The sequence below is a fragment of the Neodiprion lecontei genome, chromosome 4 (assembly GCF_021901455.1).
Source record: "Neodiprion lecontei isolate iyNeoLeco1 chromosome 4, iyNeoLeco1.1, whole genome shotgun sequence".
NCBI classification, from domain to species: domain Eukaryota; kingdom Metazoa; phylum Arthropoda; class Insecta; order Hymenoptera; family Diprionidae; genus Neodiprion; species Neodiprion lecontei.
In genome coordinates this window covers 15232487-15253110 of record NC_060263.1, presented here as the reverse complement: position 1 = coordinate 15253110, position 20624 = coordinate 15232487, and the positions used below count along the sequence as shown (strand labels likewise).

Sequence of the window (20624 nt, the reverse complement as noted above, 5' to 3'; positions counted from 1 at the left end):
CGAAGAGTGCAGGATGCGAGTAACGACATTGCGAAATTATTGCGAATTTCGACAGTTTTATCTCGTATCAAAAAACCTGTCTACCCTTCAATGTTTCCGTTCCTATAAGCGCTTATTCACTCGAACTGCGTTCTGCACGGTCTCAAGGGCTTTTGCACCACACGAGCATGCAATGAGATATGGCGATACAGGGTTGTAACAATTTGACAGCGTTAAATATGGGAGATACGTAGTCACGATGATCACGGCACTCTTACGTGCTTCACAAATGCCGAAGCTTATGAGTATCATGGACCACAGGCGTCGAAGAGAATGAGTTCCTGGTTATACGCGGGATTAGGGATGCAGTCTAATCCCCGAGACTTTGTCGCGCTTTCGACGTGACGATTTGTCGACGATGTCTCTGAAGGTCTTTTTTTTTTTTTTTCTCTCCTTCGGATGATTGATATTTTTTTATAATATATTATGTATGCGGATCTTCAGTTTCCTTTGTAATTTTAATTTTTCTTGGTAAACCGAAAAGATGTCAGAGATCTTTTACTCGCGAGTGGGACGATGTATGCACATGTGTAACATTTATAACGCGGTCCTCGATGGTTGACCGGAAATACAGAATATTATACATGGAAATTTACGACTGACGCCTGCGGAATTTTTGTAGCAAATGATGTTATTTTGATCGTTGGTCAGGAACCGATTATAACTGTGAATCCGAGAGTTTAGAACTGTGTTTCATTAATCGTAATTCGGTGTTGGATGAAAAAAAAATAAACGATATTAGACACGGTACTGTACATATAATTTAGTAAATTCCAGATTTAGACAAATCCCGCATGAAAATTTCCCCACAAATTAGATTTAGAGCGAAAAACTTGAAACACAAGACACCGTGTTCTTGTTAAAATAACGAGAATTCACGAGCGGTGAAACGTTGCGATAATAATCACGAACAAACGAGGATAGTCATTATATCGGGCGCATAGCTGCAGGCGGCGGATCGTTGACGTGTTACAAAATCTCTAGAAAATTGAGAAAAGGTAAGCAAGGACTAGAAGGGGACAAAAGTAAGTATAATATTCAGACGCCCCGCCTTTCGTACCCGTGAACATTAATCAATCGTCAAGCTTTAGCTGGAAGACATCGGATATCATTGTTCATTAAACGGCATTTATTCTCGACATTGCAGTTTTGTCATGTCTGTTTCAACGCTCGCATAAACGCATCGCGCAAACTGGTGCCGCGTCGCGACGCCACGGATCGATGCCAAAGAAATGGAGAGGGCGGTAGGTTCATCATCAGTCGAGCACTGAGCGACCCGCGAGACGGTTGTCCAGGTACAGAGGGTCATGAGAGTTCGATCGATAAGCGTGTTCGAGCGATGTGAAGTGAGCGGGAAACGCAGTCGGTAAGTGGTAGCAAGTGGCGTGGTAAGGATGCAGGGAGACCTGTAAGGATGATAAGTGGAGTGTCAGTGTTTCAAGATGGCTGACCGTAATCGTCGCGATGCGCGCGCATGAACCTCGCGATCGGAAATAGTCACTTCCGTTATCGTACAATCGTATTGGGCACACACAGTTGGTAGAGTAAGATGGACGCGGTTGAGTGTTGTGCGTAGTGCTGTGTTGCGTGTTTATTTATGACGTACGTCGTTGAGGCTCATCGCTAGTTGACGCAGTTACAAGAAAAGTTTGCGTATCGGATCGAGGATTATTGACAAGGAATGCTCTGAGGTTAGGTAGTAATGCCCTGTTTTTAATCGCGGTGTTATAACCTACGCTTGCTGCCAGTTTATGGCACGGCTTCAGAGCGTAACGCGGAGTAGGTACTACGCTGCTTGTTTATTGACGCTCCCGCTCTCTCTCGCTTCTCTTCATCTCTCTCCCCTCCGCTGATTTTCATCGTCGTTCTCAAATCGTAAGGCTCAGACACTCTACTTATTTAATCTTACGCCGTTGTCAAATATGTGTATTTTAACTTGGACGTCGAAACCAGAGCTCGAATTTTCCAGAACGTGGTGCCAGATTCGTTCGCGCTGGATGCCCACGATGTAAACAAGCGTTGAAACTCCAGTCCAAAAACGCGCATGTCCTCCCCTCTATCTCACTCTCAAAGTCGTAGTAAACACAACGCGGTCTTGAATGCATCAACTATATTGTTTCAGCACATACAACCCTTCAAACGATGGTTGACGAAGTGTTGCCGGCTAGCTTGGAGAGGCTGGAAATTGATCGAGATTCCGTCAATTCTGCTCGGTGAGTTGTATATCAGATATTTTTCCTATCTCTTAAGGTTTGATTCGTCGTTGGATCCTATTTTTATACACCATGTTTCCTCTCCACTTCCCTTCTCTTGTCACTCTCTTCTGTTGCCAAACAGAAGCTGCCCCCTCTTTATCGTTGACCGAAATGCTTGACTTGAACATTGGAATATTTCCAGTTCTTGATAGCCGTAGATTGTAGTGCAAATGAGTGCAAAACAATTTTGTTTAAGCATCTGATTCAGGTATAATGGTTATTATTGAGCATCGCCTTTACATTTCAAGGCTTTTTGCCAAGAGCTATGAGTCACTGATCTGTATTTGGTAACTGGTTTGGTCTACCTTGTTTCTGTTTATTTTTCTACTTTTCAATTCATTTAGTCGAAATCTGAGGTGTTAGTTATTTAAAAACTTGTCTGTTGTGATTTTGCAAGCACGTTCATTTTTACATCAACTTCTGACAACTACCAGGATTTTTTTTTGTGTATCAAGATGCACGATTGAATGTCAAAATTGATTTAGCATCAGATTACTTCATCAGACAATATTAAAAATCTTTTAATAAAAGATCGCAACAAAAAATTCTGGAAAACAACCAATTGTTATTATCATGGGACATTTTCTTGTGTAAAAACATAATCGTAATGATGAACTTACGTAACAATACACTCCGTGATGGTTATAATATATAAGTAGTAATATTGTTAATACCAACAATACTATTAGTAATAATTTTGCAGCACGATCGAATTAGGTCTAACTATAAATACAGTACATTTAACATTCAGGTCAAGTGCCAGTTGCTTATGAAACGATACGAAATACTGAATAATACGGAGTACCCTAAAATCACAAGACATGTAGATCGGATTGAAAAGAAAATCAAAGTCTGCTTTAATCCTGACAAGTAAATAATTTTTTGTTGCAGTGTAAAACCAACGGATAAAACGAAGCCAACGAATCCATTTCGAATAACAAGTAGAGGTATTAGGTCTGATACCAGTCATTTATTCCCTCGAAGATCAATGCCTAACAGCAGGCTAACGACATCGTTGTCATCATTGTCTGCAATAAATCCAAGGGGTGTTAGAAGTACAACAAATTTCAAACCGTGTAAACATGAGAAAGTATTAGACAAGCCTAACAAAAAAAGAAATTCTATAATTAAGGAGGCAGTCTTAAAATTAAATAACACAAGTTCGAATAGCGTGAGTTCGAGTTACTTGAGCGAAAATTTGGCCAGCACGTTGCTGGAAGAGGTCTGCAAACGAAGTATCTGTAGTAGTATAAATTGTAAAACCTTTGGTCGAGGCTCTGTTACCAAGGACTTTAAGGCTCTAAACATCAGCCCAACAGAGTTTAGACTTGCTAAAGACGACGCCAGCATTGACGACAACTTTCATGCAAGCATCTTTCAACGTGCCAGAAGCAATACCATGCCCAGCCTGAAGAAAGGACCCGGTCCTGGTGGGGGCAGCGCTTTACATGCTGGACAGAACGACACACAAAATTCCCCAGGCTCAAATCAGAACTCGAGTTCCAGCACTTGTTCAATACAGGCCAGAATATCACCACCGCCTTGTGATGTAACAATTGACGAGTTAGCCAGTTACTTTGACGAATTTGTTCATATTCCAAAGAAGATGTCACACATGGCCGAGATGATGTATATTTAACAAATCTTATTCAGCAAGATCTTGTTCAGAGTTATATTGCCGATCGAATGAGGAGGGGGGGGATTTATAATAGAGTATAATTTGAACTCAAAATTAAATGGCTCTGTTTCTGATTTGATTTTTTTCACAACAGCGACAAACGGGCAGTCGATTCTTCTTGGTAATATCGATTAATTGTTTAATCAATCACTATTGTTTAATACTATGTATTTACTATTGTATTATGATAACCATGATTTTGGTGCACCTTAAATTATTTTTCAAATTACGTTATAATGTTACTAATATTATTTGGAAGAGAAAAATTGTTAAAAATTTAAAAAAAAATTTACACGTTCATATAATATCTTTTTCTTCTTTTTTGTTTGATTCAATTCATTCTTATGATATATTGATCCAATGGTTGAACGAGAATTATGGTACAAAATGAATAAATAAATGATACGAAACTCACAAAACTTTTTGATCATTTCATTATTTATAATACGTAATATATATATATATATATATATATATATATATATATATATATATATATATATATATGTATATATATTTTTTGTCTGCAGTTTTACAATAATTATGTTCACCTAATAGTAGTAATAGTAGTAGTGTATAAAGTAATAATTTAAATAATTAATGATAATAAGCTTTGGTACATAAGCTATCTATGACGACGTTATGACTACTACCGTTGTTATTATTATTATTATTACTATCATCATCGTCACCACGTGAAAATAATTTCATTATTTTATTTCCATATCAGTTGGTGATAATAATGATAATAGTAATAACACTAGTTCTTTTAATATTATTCATAATAGTTAGAATAAACACAGAGATCATTGTCTTCAGTCGAAAAAAAAATAATTCAATTTTGTTTTTCTTCTCTAAACACGTTTCACTATTAATTAAGTAGAGTTGGTTAAAGAAGAATAAATAGTGTATTTGAAAATGATGTTTTCACATATGATGTGAGAAAAGAAAAGTTACGTACGTATTAACGGGAAAAAAAATATTCAATTTTACAATTTTTCTCTCTTTTATTATCAAAAACTAATGGCAGTAAGTGTGCTTTTGGTTCTGGTCAAAAAACTTTCCCAAAGTTTGTAATTCTGTTCTTTCTTTTTTCATGTAATCAATTCAATCCATTCGGGAAGAAAATTATCGTTTTCCTCTCATTTTCAGTCCAAGGTTTATTGTGAAGTTTTTTTTAACTCAAATATACATATATGCTGATCAAAAAATGCGAGTATGAATTAGGATTGTGTAATTCACACGTAAAATGTGTGTGTATTATGTACAATCGATATATAAAAAAAGATCAGTAAAGTAGTAAGTAATTTATGGACTTGTCTTCTATATAGTATTGTCTTTCTTTGCTACGTCGGAAATGGATGTTTCGATACGTTATTTATTAACGCCGAGGTTTCTTCTGCTTTCTTCGTTCTCGTTTTTAGGTAAGGTGAGTACGTCTTTCGTTTTCATCGTATGCGTACGCGAGATGTGAACTTTAACTTTTTTTTTTTTTTTGTTTTTTGTTTTTCTCTCCTTGGTTACTTTTCGTTCTCCTATGTATTGCCGGTACAAGAACAAGAAAGATAAGTTACTATTACATCACATACATAACAATTTACAACTATACGGCGTTTAACACTAAAACCGAAAAAAAATCTTCACTATACCATATTGGAAAATACACATTTGAACATTTTCTTTCAGTTTCTATCTTTTTTTTCACGAGAGAGCCAACATCGAAAAAGTACTTAGTATAACACGGTATTATAATTAATATTTGGTCAGTACAAAACGCTCATAGAAAAATGTATTTGGACGTATATTATCATGTACGCTCTATGTTCTACTTTTTAATTCTAAATTCTCTTTGTCGCTCGCTCTTTCGCTCTTTTCCTTGACGCAATTTCGCGAATCCGTATTTCTTTCGCCAAATTAGAATTACATCATTTATACTACTATAGTATGTAAACATCATTTTACAGGTAAATATGATTTCTATAACCTGAAATACTTCATCGATTATACACCTACTACTGTAATATTCGCGTTTTATACTATAGGAGCATTTCAGAATATTGATCGGAATTATTCGTGTTACTTTTATTATTATTATTTCGTCCATTTATAAAAGATGCTATTATAATGAATTTTGTCCACTAAAGCTTCAACCGCTGTTCAAATAGTTTACCTTAAAAACGGTTCTTTTCATTTCTTTTCCCTTCGAATTTTCGTTTTCAGAAACTTTACACCTTTGCTAATTTCACCACAACTAACTCGTTTTGGTTTTCCGTTCTTTCTACTATATTTAGTACGATTAACATTGATGACTTACATTATTTTATATTATGTACTTATCGTTTTGAATCTTATAATTTAAGTTTAGGATAATTATTATATCTTCTTTCTCTTTAAATACCGCTACTGTATAAAATTTCTTATCTTAGTTTTTCGTTTTTCTCAGATTATTAAAATCAGTAATGCACAGCTCGATCACTCTGTTTGTAGAGGAAAATTATCACTCGCATATCATCACTGAGAGATTTGCTAAGAAAGCTTAAATCGCAAAAAATAAAATAATTTTAGTCAAAGATTCGACACCCTCGTTAATACGGTTACTTAAAATACCCCGTGTTACAATATATCAATCCAATGACGACTAGTTTTCGTCACAATCTATATCTCACCGGTCTGTGTTCTCGAAGTGTGCTAAAATTATTCAAGTAACATAATTATCTCTACAAATCCATCGTAGTGTACTATTTTACAAAACATGTAGCTATTATTTGTCTTGATTTTCTTGGTTTTATTTTTGGTTCGTTAATTTTTCTAAAAATTATCCATTTTATCAATCGGAGTTTAGAAAGTAATCGATCTGCGCTGGCTGCCTTGAAATTTGCGATAAATATTCTTCTTTGTAAACGTGTACCACACAAATTCTTCATTGGCAGAGTTTTCACAATTCGCGCAGAACTAAACAGTTGTTTTCGTCGCTATTATCATCAGTTGTACGTTACGATGTATGAATAAGATTTAGTACGTTATATGAAGTGAATTATATTTTTCCAATCGATTCTCTGGCAAATGTCATGCGCCGCATTTACTCCGTTATTTTTCGTCATCTTCATCACTTTCAAACATCATTTCTATCCATGCACTGAAAAAAAGTGTTCGACGTTCTTTTTAATACATAAATAGGTAAACGAGACTTGTTTAGCAGTAGATCCCGTAAAATTCCATGGCACAGTTAATGTGCGCCGGGTGATAGTGTCCCCTTGGAATCATGTGGCTCTGCATGTGGTGGTGGGCCGTGTATCAGTCCGTTGGCGGTTCTAGGTACGGTATTTCACTCGTAACATTGAACGACTCGAAATAGTGATTAAGGTATTCAAAAGTCGGTCGTTTTTCCGGACTCGCGTCCCAGCACTGCAGCATCAGGGTGTATATGCTGTCCGGTAGCGGGTGATTCGCCGGTTTTGGCATCCTGTAACCCTTCTCAACGTGCTCGACGACCTCGCGGCCGTGCATGCCTGCGAAAAAACGTATCACTGATTAACCGAGGAGAGAAAAAGAGAGAGACAGAAGTGACAATCGTTGATTCCACTTACCCGGATACGGCACTTGGCCGTAGGTGAAGAGTTCATTGAGCAAAATGCCGTAGGACCAGACGTCGCTCTTTATGCTGAACCTGGCGTATATTATGGCCTCGGGAGCGGTCCATTTTACCGGAAATTTGCTGCCCTGTTTCGGACAGTACTCGTTGTCCTTTATCACCCTTGCCAGACCAAAGTCGCATATTTTCGCCTTGTTCTTCTCGCCTATGAGAACATTTCGCGCAGCCAAGTCCCTGTGAATCAGCTGTTTGCTCTCGAGGTATTCCATGCCCGAGGCGACCTGTGACGCGATGTAAATTAGGTCCTCGAATTGCATGTACCTGCCGTCCCCGGTCCTCAGGAAGTCGAGTAAGCTACCGTTGCACATGTACTCTTGGACTATGTATATCGGCTCCTCCTTCGAACAGACCGCGTACAAGGCGACTAGGTGTCTGTGCCTCAGGTGTTTCATTATAGCTGCTTCCTGTAAAAATGCCTCAGAAGACATCGTTCCCTCGCGCAACGTCTTCACCGCCACTTCTATCTGGTTTCGCCATTTTCCGTAATACACTTCGCCGAAGTTACCGTGCCCCAGCTTGTTTATCAGCTGTATTTGGTTCCTGTTTATCTCCCATTTGTCACGCAACTCCGGTCCTAGGTCCCACATGTCCGGCAACGGTTTTGGACACGGTTTCGCCAACACGTGACAAAGTCCCAGGGCATTTTCTGAATAAAATCAGGCAAACAATGTCACAAAACCAACAATCATTTTTTAGGGTATTCTGTATCGCGGCAGTTTTCACTTACTGCTGTACGCCATTACGAGGGCTGGTAGAGTGGAGAAAGTTTGATTAGTCGCTATGTAAAATCCACCGTTGTCCAGAGGTTTGATTTTGTAGTGTTTCACGTGATGCCCGCGTCCCTCTTCCCAATCCTTCACCGAAAGACTGTATCCCCTTGGCGTGTGTTCGCTCGGTCTAACAAGAAACGTACCCCGTGGATTTTCGTCGACGAGAAGCAATTTCCCAGCCTCCTTCCTCGATACGTTGTCGAAGAACCAACTGTTCGATAAATATATCTTATTCATGACGTGTGAATAAAACACGATATTAATTGCCACCTCGTTTGACAGCGAGCAATTCGCTTCAAAGCAGTGAGAAAAAAAAATACCCGGACACTGTCATTTCCTCTCATACATTGAAAACTATCAGATCTACAACATTTATTATGCATTATACATCCGCATGTGTATACCATACGTAATCAAGTGTAAAATCCTCTTGTGTGTAATGAATGGTATAGTGGTTGCGGAAATTCCAGAACAATGGAGTCAACTGTTTATAGATATATTAATATAAACTTGACTCTTTGGTTTATTTTAGTAGTTCAATATACGTACACAGTTTTCTTTCTTTTGCAATTCCTACCAAAAAGTCCTTATATTTTTTATACTCACTCCTCGCTCTCGACGGAACGTTCGACGGCGACGAAATTCCACGGTATCAATCCCTCGTGCAGGGTAGTCAGGTGAAGTACTTTCCACCAATCCGGTTCCGTGTCATCCAGCACCTCCATCCTGTCACCCTTCACAAAACTCACGTCGGTGCTTTCCCTCGCCGCATAATTGTACAACGCCACCACAATTTTGTTCGATCTTTGCGAATGTGCTGCAGTGCAATGGAATAAATACAGAGCATTGAACGAATAAATCATTGGTACACGGTAGAAATTAGTTGAATCTTTTGGTACTGACAATAACAACGACAATGACGCATCACCTAAGAATACATTCTGTGAAATGATAAACATGCGTTCATGCTTAAATTTGTTTGCGAAACATAGATAGATTCAAAAAAATCCTAAAGTATCCATATTCGCACACGAATAAAATCCATTTGATCGATATTTAGATTGAAGTCTGTTAGATTAGTGACGATGGTCTGATTTGATAGCCAAAATGATGATCGTATTGAGGAAAGAAGAGAAAAAGCAAAAATCATCATCAACTCATTGCCACATTAACAAAATGAAACCTAAGCCTACGAGTTGCATGAATCGGTTCGAAAGTTGGTTTTTTTTTACGAGTTCTTATTATATAACTCGTCTTCATTTTTGATCTGGTAGTACTAGCTGGAAGGTCGATTTCATGTCTCAGTTGGCAAGAAATTAGAAAAACCGAGATGTCAGTGATTTGAGTTGGTTAATTGGAGGTTAGCGCCGTCCCGATACGATCAGCTGATAACCCATAACGACGCCATTTTGCCCTAGCTATGCCCATTCGTTGGATCCGAATAACGATAAAAAAATCAGTATTATTATGATGGCAAATAAATGAGATTAAATCAAATCTACTGATACATACGATTACACTGACGTTGATGAGGATGAAATGATAATAATATTAATCATACTAATAATAATAATAACGAAAATAATAAATTACACACATGCAACAGAAAAAGACGGGGAGGATGATTCACGCAGATGAATCGATTTTGGGATTAAAATCGGAGGCTCACAGGGGGTCTGTCTCGGGCGAATAATGTCGACTCTGGTCTGAGGGCAGCGCCGATTTGGATCCTCCGAGTATCTCTTGTCGAGGGAACTTCCGTTGCTGTGCGCCGAGTTGAGGCCAATTTCCGATTTCTTGTAACCTAACCGAACATAGAGTAAGAGCGTGCGTATTTCACCGAATATAGAAGGAAAACATATTTGTGTCTAATATCCATGCATGTAATATACTCGTATATTAATAGAATAAGGTAAAATTGGGAACTATTATTATTATTTGATAGCCGTTACCAATTGGCTGAGGCTCCTGCCTCTTGCTGCAACATTTCCCCATTGTCGCCGTTGATTCGCAGCACCGCAGATAAAAAAAACAGCCACAGCTTTCCTCTTTCCTCGGTGATGACGATTTGTTGTCTAGCAATGTATCGTGGGAATGATGTGATCTATCTTCATGATTGTGATTTTTTTTTCCTTTTTTTATATTCTTCTTCGTTCCGCTCTGTGCTTTTTTCGCCTTACGGATCAACAAATATTCCCGTATACACACAAGCCTTTCGCGAAATCTCTATATGTAAAGATCAATCCCGAGGATGGCGTTTGAAGGCTTTTCCACCAGCGTTCAGTTTACCCTCGGGACCCGCGCAACTGTGGAGAAAATAGAAGATTATAGAATATTTAGAGCTACAGTAGGTGAGATTTTTGTAGAATTGTCGCTGATTTCGGACAAATTCGATTTTATTCTCATTCCGATTTGCCAATTATTGCAGTTCATTGCCATCCGAGCCGTTTTCAAAATCCGACTGAAAGGATCATTTTGGAAGTTTCAAATATGTCCAAATTACTCATTCGGCCGGAATATTCGTGATGTTCCGTAACTGATTTTGAACATTTTCCCTAGCCGAAGATTCGTTGCCCTGTTGAAATCGAAAACTCGCATTCGGAGAACAACGAGGAGAATGGCCGACCCGAGGTGGAGGATGCGAGGGGTGAGCTGCAGGTTTGGGGTTAGTCAGACGTTATTACCGCATGCGCGCAAATATCGGGGTGCACAGAATTTCTAGCTTCTAAACCCCGCTTTCCCTAATCCACGTCGTTGCACGCATTGTACTGCTGTTTAGTTATGTTCGTATACCTGTAATATTTTATGTAGACGATTCTGCGCGCAACTAATTATGAATTCTCTGCTATACAACAACTGTATAATATATTCAAGATAAATTCCATCACTTTTAGTTGCAATTTTTGTAAGCCGAGCTTGCAAAATTATTGTCGCTGATTTTTGTACATGGAAAAAATATTCTATGTAAATTATTGACAAAACAGGAAAATGATTGTTTGTTGATTCCCTAAAATGAGATTTTTCAATTTAATCAAATACAAGAATCCCATTTTATACGCTTATTTACCGAACCAAATTGTATATAAATGATTACTGAACTGAATAGCATTTCTTTTTGTTTTATTTCAGTCAGAAAACCACTCGGCTGAATTTGTTTGTATTAATTACGTATTGCCACCTTGCTTCGACGAATAGGCTGCTCCTCCTTCTGCAGTGTGTTTTTACCGCGCCCAAAACGGAAACCAGAATCGGGGATCTGTGGACACTTTGTACACACAATGTCGCGTGACTCGCATACTGAACGTGAGTAAACTTTTTTTTTTATTCTCTCCCTAATCGTATATATCAACATGTACATACATATATAGGTATACATATTATACGTATTGTGTACAAGCTGACGAAAAATAATTAACAACCGTTTGTTGTAAACTTGTTGGTAAAACTCAATTTTAGGTTGATATTGATTTTACTCAAGCACTTTCTCTACATCGTTCTTGGAAGTGGTCTAAAATAAGAAACGCGGTTGAATTTTTCACTTTTTTATTTAATACTTAAATTTTTCTCAACAATATGCGACGCATAAATGCTTATCCTGAAATATCGTTCCGATATGGTTTCAACGGTCAAACAGTCCAGACTTTACGAATCAGTTTTATTCCTTTATTTTTATGATTTACTGACACAATGGAGCGAGAAACGTGCAGGGCCTGGTTTACAACATCCGGTTATGGCACTTCTCCATGTAGGATACATGTATTCATGCATGCTCGTATGTACACTGTGCACATGATGTACATTCATTTTCCTCAATCTGTCTTGCTGCACGTATCCCTTATGCTTTCTGTTTCCCGTGAAAAGTAATTGAAGTGCTGGAGAACATTTTTCATCCCTTACTGCAATCAATGTAAATTTTGCAAACAAGTGTATACGATTCAAAATTAAATCAATTCTTCGATTTTATTAAGCTCGACCTTCTCAACGGAAGAACGTTATAATATATTTGCAGTGGAACTGCAAGACAAATTATAGGAGAAAAATATTATTAGGTTCAACAAATTCATAATATGAGGAAGATAAAACCGACTCATGAATGCTGTAGCTCAGTTACGCTGCATCTCATGACGTGTGCATGTGGTGCATATCACTTAGAGATGTATCTCTCTGCAACGAATATTATGAAATGCAGTCTGCGTACACAAGATTTCTTTTTTGTTCTTCTCTTCTTCCTTTTCCCCTTGGTTTTTTTCTTTCTTTTTTAATACTTGTTGTACACGGTGCAGGTATTGCCGCTGCGGTCGTAATACATATCTGTATATAACACACGAGGGGAGAATCTTTACGATCGGATATTATTTATGTGCTTATGTATTGTACTCATGTTTACCGCGACGAACTATGAATAGACGGGCATAATTTTCAATAATTTCTTTTATTGAAATGAAAGGAAATTTTGAAACATTTTTCTATTATTCCAGAGAACATGTATAAACCTCGCAAATAAAATACAACTGTAAATTTCGATTCTTTCTTTTGAAAAGAAAAAAAGTTTAATCGTCCGTGGTGCAAGCTTATTAGTGCAGAATTACCATGTGATTACGAGTACCTAGTCTTTACGCTGTGCAAAGACATGCGCAACGTACAAAAGTCGGCGAAGCTGAAGTAGCCTCCAAATTGCGAAAATAGATTTGAACCGACAGCGTTGTTACGTGCAAAAAGATAAGAGAAAAGAAAATGACGAACCAAATAAAACTAAAAATGAACCGTCTTAGCGTACGGCTGAAAATAGGCTGTTCTCCCTAGGAGTCTAAATCCTAATATAATACGGGCGAACAGCGGCATCGTTGCATGCTGGGCCCAATCAATCGATCGTTAATTAAATTCTTAATTAAAAGCTGTAAGATAATTTGAACTTATGTGCAGAATCCACGATTTTATCGGTCGTTCTTCATATTTTCATCTTCTCAACTTGTCAATTGTATATTCTATACAAATACAATCTTGCTGACGATAGTGACGATAATATTGCTGCATATGAAAATCGGAGACTTTCCTATTACTTAACGGGTGAAATGATTATTACTGTATGAGGGTTCGTTTACCGCGGGCGTAGAATATAACCGGGTCATTTCATGTGACCTGTAACGCAGATTTGTGTACACCTACGTTGAAACCGAGATGCGCGAACTTGTAATGGGAAAAAAACACGTTATATACCATTTGCCAGCGAAAAAGAAGAAAAGATGCGTAAAAAACTCGTCTAGACGGCTCTGTTGTTTCGAACGATCCTGTTATACACCCTACTCAGCCCTGTCCAATGTGCTTTTATACATATAACTACCCAATGCGCCTTCTATAACACAATGTCTACCCTTCTACTCGCAATATTTTAATGCCGATAAGGTAATCGAGCATTACGCGTACACAGAATGTCGGAAAATAGGAAAGAAAGCACGAAGGATTGGTGGGGGGGATTTTGCCAAACGCTGTAATGTCACAAAGCTGCAGAAACAGACGAGACATACAGAATTGACAATCCGTGTCAGTTGTTTTTTAATTTCCAGTTTCTCTGTTGTCAGAGAAAAAAGAAAGTTTTGTAATCACCCGGAAAATGAAACGTTGAGTTTTCACTAGATCTCGACGTTTCAAGGTCTAGAGGGTCACCCCCAACCATTTTCGGACGGATGTCTGTGGTAGTTTTGGTCCCAATCAACGCGGCTTTTTCAAATTTAGAACTGATTAGATTTGGGCTTTGATCGGTTTGGTACTATTTCAATTATTTAAACAACAAAATTTCAATACATCAAATAAAAATTATGATACCTTGAGAATGAATGAATGGATTTGAACGAAAATTGATACCGTGAGGTTTTTTGGGTCGCTAATCACGAATCTAAGGTCAGATTTGCAAAAATTAAACTTGATATATTGACTAAGCTGAAAAAAAGATAAAAACATTATGCATTTTGATGAAAATTGGTACCTTCGGTTGGTTTCGTGGTTGATCACGAATTCAGATTGCGAATCTAAAATGGCGATCCAATATAGTGCAAAAAATCTAAAAATATTCCGATTTTGATAGAAATTTGTAGGCGGAGGTTTTTTGGATCACCGATAACGAATCCAAGGTTAGAATATCCTATTCTCATAATTCGTATAGAATCGAACTCGCATTTTGTTTCGGACTGAAAACAACTTACAATTAGTCGGGAGGTTAAGCCAGTAATGTATATTGTACGGTGAATACTGTATTCTCAGGTGTTTTTCCATGTGTAGTAGTTGTTGTTGTTTTAATGTGAATTATATATCAAAACTGCGATCCAGTGAAATATGAGTAAAGCATCGAACAGAAAAATTATTTATAAACGAAAAGCAGAGAAAAAAATATCCGAGAGATGGTTGCAGGTAAAAGTGAGCCAGTTAACAAGGAGAACCACATATACGTGACATACACATATTTCCCCGTGCCTATGTAGGGATATACGTGCTATAAATAACATAGCACCCTCTCGTCTCCCCTGTGAAACTCTCTAAACAAGATCTTGAAGAAATGCTTCACCTCTATGTGTACATATATACTCATACATACTTTATATATTGCAGCTTCGAATGTAGCTCTGTAGACAAGGGCGCGCGGCTACAAAGTTCAGGCTAAGCAAGCGAAAAGATCGGGCCACAAAGGTGCGACTACTTTTGCCGTCTTCCAGATGAGTGCGAGGTAAATTAAGAGTGTAAAGAACCAATGCTTCTTCGATCCGATTCAATTTCTTTCATTTCAATAAAATTTTCGGTAAAGTAATGAATTTTAAAAGGACCATCAGCATAGGGTGCTATTTTACTCTTGATCAAATCTTACAATTAGTCGGGAAATTGAACCCCGCCTCTCTCTTTCGTCTCTAGTAAGGCTCGATTGTCGGCGGACGGTAGAAAGAAAGAAATAGAGAAAGAGAGAGAGAGAGAGGGAAAGAGCTTTTTGATGCAGGTGCATACAGAGGTGTGAAGTTTGCGTATGCACCTGGCAACTCAACAGAGAGGGCCATTGAAGCTGCTGCGGCTCAAGGAAGGGAAACAATTGCCGATAACGCAGCCACTGCTGCACGAAAATGGGAGTTCCTAAACAACTGGCATATCTTTCCGCTTATCTCCACCTCTAGGTAAGGGCATTTGGCCCAACGTACATCGGAAAAAAGATCCCTTGCGAAAAACTGAGGCGAAAGTACTTTTGCGCGAATGCCGAACGACGCTCGGTTTCCGAGATATAAGCGGTTTCGTATCCGACGAATCGGCACGCTGCAACGTCAGCTGATCGAACAGCTAACCGGTCGCCGATTGGCCGAAACTAAAACTCGCCGAAGTCGAGAACCGTCCATCGTGCGAGGTTCGCGTAAACGGTGTTCAGGCTTAGAGTTTCGCGGCAAATCTTCGGAATTTTGAAGCTCTTTTTATCGAAGGTGAAAATTCGTCTATTATCTGAAGAGTTGCCTGCACACGTGCCGGCCAGATGCTTCGAGCAAACCGCTCTAAGTTTCGAGGGGCGGACGGACAAGCTCCGCGTGTGTCAGAGTGACGAAGAGGAGGAAGAGACGGAGAGAGAGGCCGACCAGGAACCGACCCTCGTGCGTTGCTGACAATCAGACACCCACCCACTTACGTTGTGCGTACAGGAGTCGCGTTGACGGGCGCTATAACTAACTAGTATTACTCTTGAACTGGGCACGTAGACGTTACATGTTGAGAATTTCGACTTGAAAAATTAATAGTGATTAAGAATACTGATTCCGAGAAATGCGGGAATACTGTAACCGCAGCGACGTTCTTCGGTATCATTTGAACTCCACACTCTACGATTCGTCCAATGATTTTATTTTATTTACAGTACGAACTTCTTTAATTATTTGTTTTAAAGTTATACATGAAATCTATAAGATTTGGACGAGGAAATAATAATGCATATCTTTAAGTCCACTGCGATATTATGCATGTCACAAAAAAGAAAAACGTCACTATCGCAGAAAATGTGGGTTAAAAGCAAACAAAACCAGGGGAAATACGAACGTTGAATACCACGGCAACCGTCTTACGTCAGAATTGTTTATTTCTGTCCCATATCGATCGGTGCAACGATGAACGTATACGTCGGTGTTTCTTCCCGTATACGCGACCCTCAGAGCTGCATACTTTGGATCGACAAGGCAGAACCAATGGACGTTGAAAAGCCGGGTAACGTAAAGTAAAGTAAAGCAAAGCTAAAGCAAGCCGAGGTGCATATCGGGCGCACAAAGCCCCGTAGATTTTCCCCATAAGGGGGACTCACTCTCACTCTTTCTCTTTCTCTTTCTCGCGATAATTCGCTTCTCCTCTTTGCCCCTTGCGTAGGGTGAAAGAAAAAATCAATATCTGCATACGCGGACCATGTCTGACCGTTATAACGCATGTATTTATCACACGTTATGTATGCACGTACGCTCTGAAATTCCATACTCACTTTGGTTTTCTTTTTATTTTCACGTTATCTTCTATCGCCAAAGATTATATTTACCCGGTCTTATCATATTATAGGCGCTCGATTCCGCCGATTTTACACCGCGAATGGCACGAGATAGCGCGATCGCTCAGCTGACGGATTTGTGACACAATATTCTAAGCGTTCAGACCTCTTCAAAAACCAGATCCGTATTGCGGTTAGTTGGTGAGATCGACGTAGCAATTCTATTCGTTATTCAGGCAATTCGCGATTGATGCCAGTGCGTAGCATCGATCAATCGTTTTTCCTTCCGTGATCATCGAGGTTGTTTTCCATTAAGATGACGATTTCCTCTTCCCATGATCGACGACCGCCTCTTTTTTAGGAATCGGCATGAATGGAAAATCCGATATCGGTAAACTTACACTGACTGGATTACGCAGTATGCAAACATGATATTTATCTTGAAACGTAGGTATTAATGTAATGATTGAATCGCTCGAATACGTGTAAATTATGGAAATGCGTTTCTCCCATATGAATTTAGAAATTGAACGAAGCATTTTTTATAACTATACCGTGTCTGATTAATTCTCCGCAACGCTGCGAGTGTGACATGGTTGTGATTATCAGTGTTATTATTTGCATGTTATCCACGCCTGGTGTATATTGTAATACAGTATCGACAACTGTTGAAGAAGGATACATTATATCCCGAGAAGATAATAATACCGCACGCAATCTAACCGCTGGCAGTGTGTTACGGTGATAAAATTAGCATTTCCTCATTTTTTTCTTCGCGTCGTCGTAGTCGGTCCTTTAGATATAAGAATTGAGAGAGAGCGAGAGAGGGAAAAAGGAGTGAAGAAAGAAACAAAGAAGGGTTAACAACTATTTAACGTGCGTAATTGTCGCGGCGTTCATTCGCATCGCGTTTATACAAAATTCCAATTACTTTTTCAGTGACGCTCAAGTTTCATAATTATAATACTGCATGGCGGCAACTTTATTTTTTTTCCCTTATTTTGTTTCCCAATTACGCAACATACAATTGCTTGTACGAAGGCAAAAAATAATGATCGTCTGTTTTTCAAATTTTACGATCTCCATCCCTGGACTTTGCATGTCTTATGTATGGGGAAACTCGTCACTATACTTGCAGAGAGCATGGCCGTACAAAGGGGATTGTTGAGAGGCCAGCCAATCCTCAACTTGGCAATATACAAGGGGGGTCGTGAACCCTATAAAGACATCTCACATGCGTCGTCGTGTGTCCATGTAATTTTGTTTTTTCTTTGCTCATCGCACCGTTATATGTTTTGTACTTGTTTCTCACATTCGTCAAACGAGGATAATAACCCGAGCCTAGAGAGTGAAATACGAATCACGGAAAAAGATGCAAACAAAGAGACGCTAAATGTACGAACAATTTCTCAACCTGCGCGTGTCGTTGCACGGAAATTGTTGATTCGAGTCGAATAATAGCTCGAGAAGGAACTACTACGCGGAGACGTCGGTCGCGCATCATGCACGTATGGAGGAGTTGGTTGGGTCTGGCTACAGTTGTCAACTCTATATAAACATACTATTCCGTGTTCGATAAATGACTATCTTTTGTTTACCTACGACGATTGTTGCAGCAATTGACGTTCGATTTGAATAAAAATTTGAAACTAGATTCTGTCTTATATCTAATTGTAAATCTACGTACATACGCGTATTTTTACCTGAATTTTCGGAGCATGTCTTCGCGTAATCCGGTTTCGGTACTTTCGGCGAATTTTCAGTCCGGTTGAACTAACTGGTCGACATGTCCCTTAACACTCACACGCACTCTGGTAATATTGGAAAAGGATCGTTATGCGATTACCATCGTTCAACCGTGTCACACTCGCACGCTTTACACAACGTTCGAACTGTAACTGACAGCTAGTCCAGAGTCCTCCAGGCCGCCCACGGCTCATCCGCCACGCTCGCCCCCCCGCCCCTGTCCCCGCCTCTTCTATGGAAAATCCACTCGAGGGTGCTTTCAGCTTCAGAATTTAGGGAGCTGTCACATGATAACGACAGTTTGGTGGATCACGGAACAACGGAACGAAACAAACAAAAGTCTCTAGATTCCGAATTTCATTGATGGCATTCCGTCAGGTTTTGCATGGGTTTTGACGGAACCAGCATTCTGTTCTTAGAGTATATAGACATGAAAGGAAGCATCTGCGCTAAAAAAGTGTCCCTGAGCTAGTGAGAGAGAGGGATGTTGTGATACTATATACATTTCCTTTCTGCGGCAGAAGCGTACCTATCGTATTTGAGTGCCCCGAGCATTGCATTGACATAATCCGGATGATATAAATACATATTATACACTAGTACTTAGTGGGTCAGGCTATTGAAACAAACAGTCAATAATATCAGTGTATAACATATTTTTTAATGAAACAATTTAATTTGTCAATGTGGAACAGGCATTCTCGCTGAAAAGTCTGATAGAAACGCGACGTCTCAACGGCATGATTTTAGTAAATAAATTAAACTTAATAGGTACAGCGATAGCAATACTCCACGTTTGTATGCTCCCAATATGTAATACATACATACTACGGGCACACAACTAACAAAACCTTAGAGCCAGGCGCCAGAGTCCTGTGGAACGAACGTGAATGCTCAGAGCGCTGCGCGAGTCGGCCAATCGGGGCCTGCGAGACAGAGAACGAACGTACTATTACCATCTCCTTCTCTGTATCTTTTTCCACTGAAGTTTCCTACATTTCTATACCGGGACAATCTCTTAAAACTTGAAAAATCAACTGCGCATGCGCGAGTTTTACGGCTGTTCATGCAGACTGGCCATCCCGAGTTTTCATCTGTCAAACTGTTTCTGGCGGCTCTGTAGTTGATACGAATTTTCGAGGTTAGAATCTCAAATATTTGAGCTAGTGGCTCGGAAAGATTTGGGAAGCATTTGTTATTGGATCAGAAAATTGGTTCTTGAAAGAACGGTCGGAATTTAATGCTTGTACTCTTTGAAAATTCAAAAGTACACGTTTTGTGTACGTTGGCCTCCTGCATCGCAAACAAAAATATCGTTGTGGGCATAGCTTAAGGTGTAAGGTGTGCTCGATAGAGGACCAATTTTCGTACAATATACTCCTTACACCATGGCTGCGGGAAGATTTCGCCGACCAATGAAATTGAATTATTTGGCGTATGTGTAGTTGATTTTCAAATTTCACGAGATTGTCCCGGTATGTTCTAAGATTCCGTTGCACTTCGTCAAAACTCTCCTGAGTATAATTTTTGCTATGCTAAATCGGTAGATTTCTAGGATCTACTAGTAATTTCAACATTGTATTTGGCATGACTTTCGAATCCACGTTTTTTTATTTATAAATTTAAAATTCGAAATAATGAAGGATAATATGATGAACACACGTATGGAGTTTTGGAGTTCCGTTCCATGTATACAGAATTGCTTATGCCATGTGACAAATTTCAAACTAAATGACGGAACGTATTTTATACTAACCTTACACATGAAATTCTGATGAAATAGTATCAATATTTAATTCGTAGAAATACCGCAAATTTGCATTGATTCGGTTTCGTTATTCCGTTCGAAAATTGCCACATAGGACTTTAAAGCATATAGGGTGCTTTCCATTTACTGACTCAAATCGATTTGTGTCGCTATTTCTGGTGTATTCCTTTGCCCAGATTGGCCGGATACACCAGAAATAGCGACACAAGTCGATTTGAGTCAGTAAAT

General features: G+C 39.0%; 2 protein-coding genes across 9 annotated transcripts; one reads left to right on the top strand and one right to left on the bottom strand.

The window, feature by feature from the left end:
• Nucleotides 1-1255: 1255 nt before the first annotated feature.
• LOC107226663 lies at nucleotides 1256-4386 on the top strand. 7 transcript variants are annotated; one of them, XM_015667553.2, is made up of 3 exons: nucleotides 1256-1405; nucleotides 2162-2252; nucleotides 3186-4386. In XM_015667553.2, the coding sequence occupies exons 2-3, from the start codon at nucleotides 2182-2184 to the stop codon at nucleotides 3931-3933; spliced, it is 819 nt and encodes a 272-aa protein (XP_015523039.1). In that variant the 5' UTR covers nucleotides 1256-1405; nucleotides 2162-2181; the 3' UTR covers nucleotides 3934-4386. The 7 variants fall into 7 exon arrangements, with proteins under 7 accessions (XP_015523039.1, XP_046592843.1, XP_015523041.1 ...); XM_046736887.1 differs by lacking the exon at nucleotides 1256-1405 and adding an exon at nucleotides 1535-1730 and having other exon boundaries at nucleotides 2165-2252; XM_015667555.2 differs by lacking the exon at nucleotides 1256-1405 and adding an exon at nucleotides 1536-1735.
• Nucleotides 4387-4493: 107 nt separating this feature from the next.
• Nucleotides 4494-18819, bottom strand: LOC107226662 (tyrosine-protein kinase Src64B). Of its 2 annotated transcripts, none has more exons than XM_015667547.2 (7): nucleotides 18586-18819; nucleotides 10347-10700; nucleotides 9992-10198; nucleotides 9001-9211; nucleotides 8352-8605; nucleotides 7560-8270; nucleotides 4494-7481 (listed from the first exon to the last, which is right to left on the bottom strand). In XM_015667547.2, the coding sequence occupies exons 2-7, from the start codon at nucleotides 10387-10389 to the stop codon at nucleotides 7267-7269; spliced, it is 1641 nt and encodes a 546-aa protein (XP_015523033.1). In that variant the 5' UTR covers nucleotides 10390-10700; nucleotides 18586-18819; the 3' UTR covers nucleotides 4494-7266. The 2 variants fall into 2 exon arrangements, with proteins under 2 accessions (XP_015523033.1, XP_015523034.1); XM_015667548.2 differs by having other exon boundaries at nucleotides 10064-10198.
• Between the last annotated feature and the right edge of the window lie 1805 nt (nucleotides 18820-20624).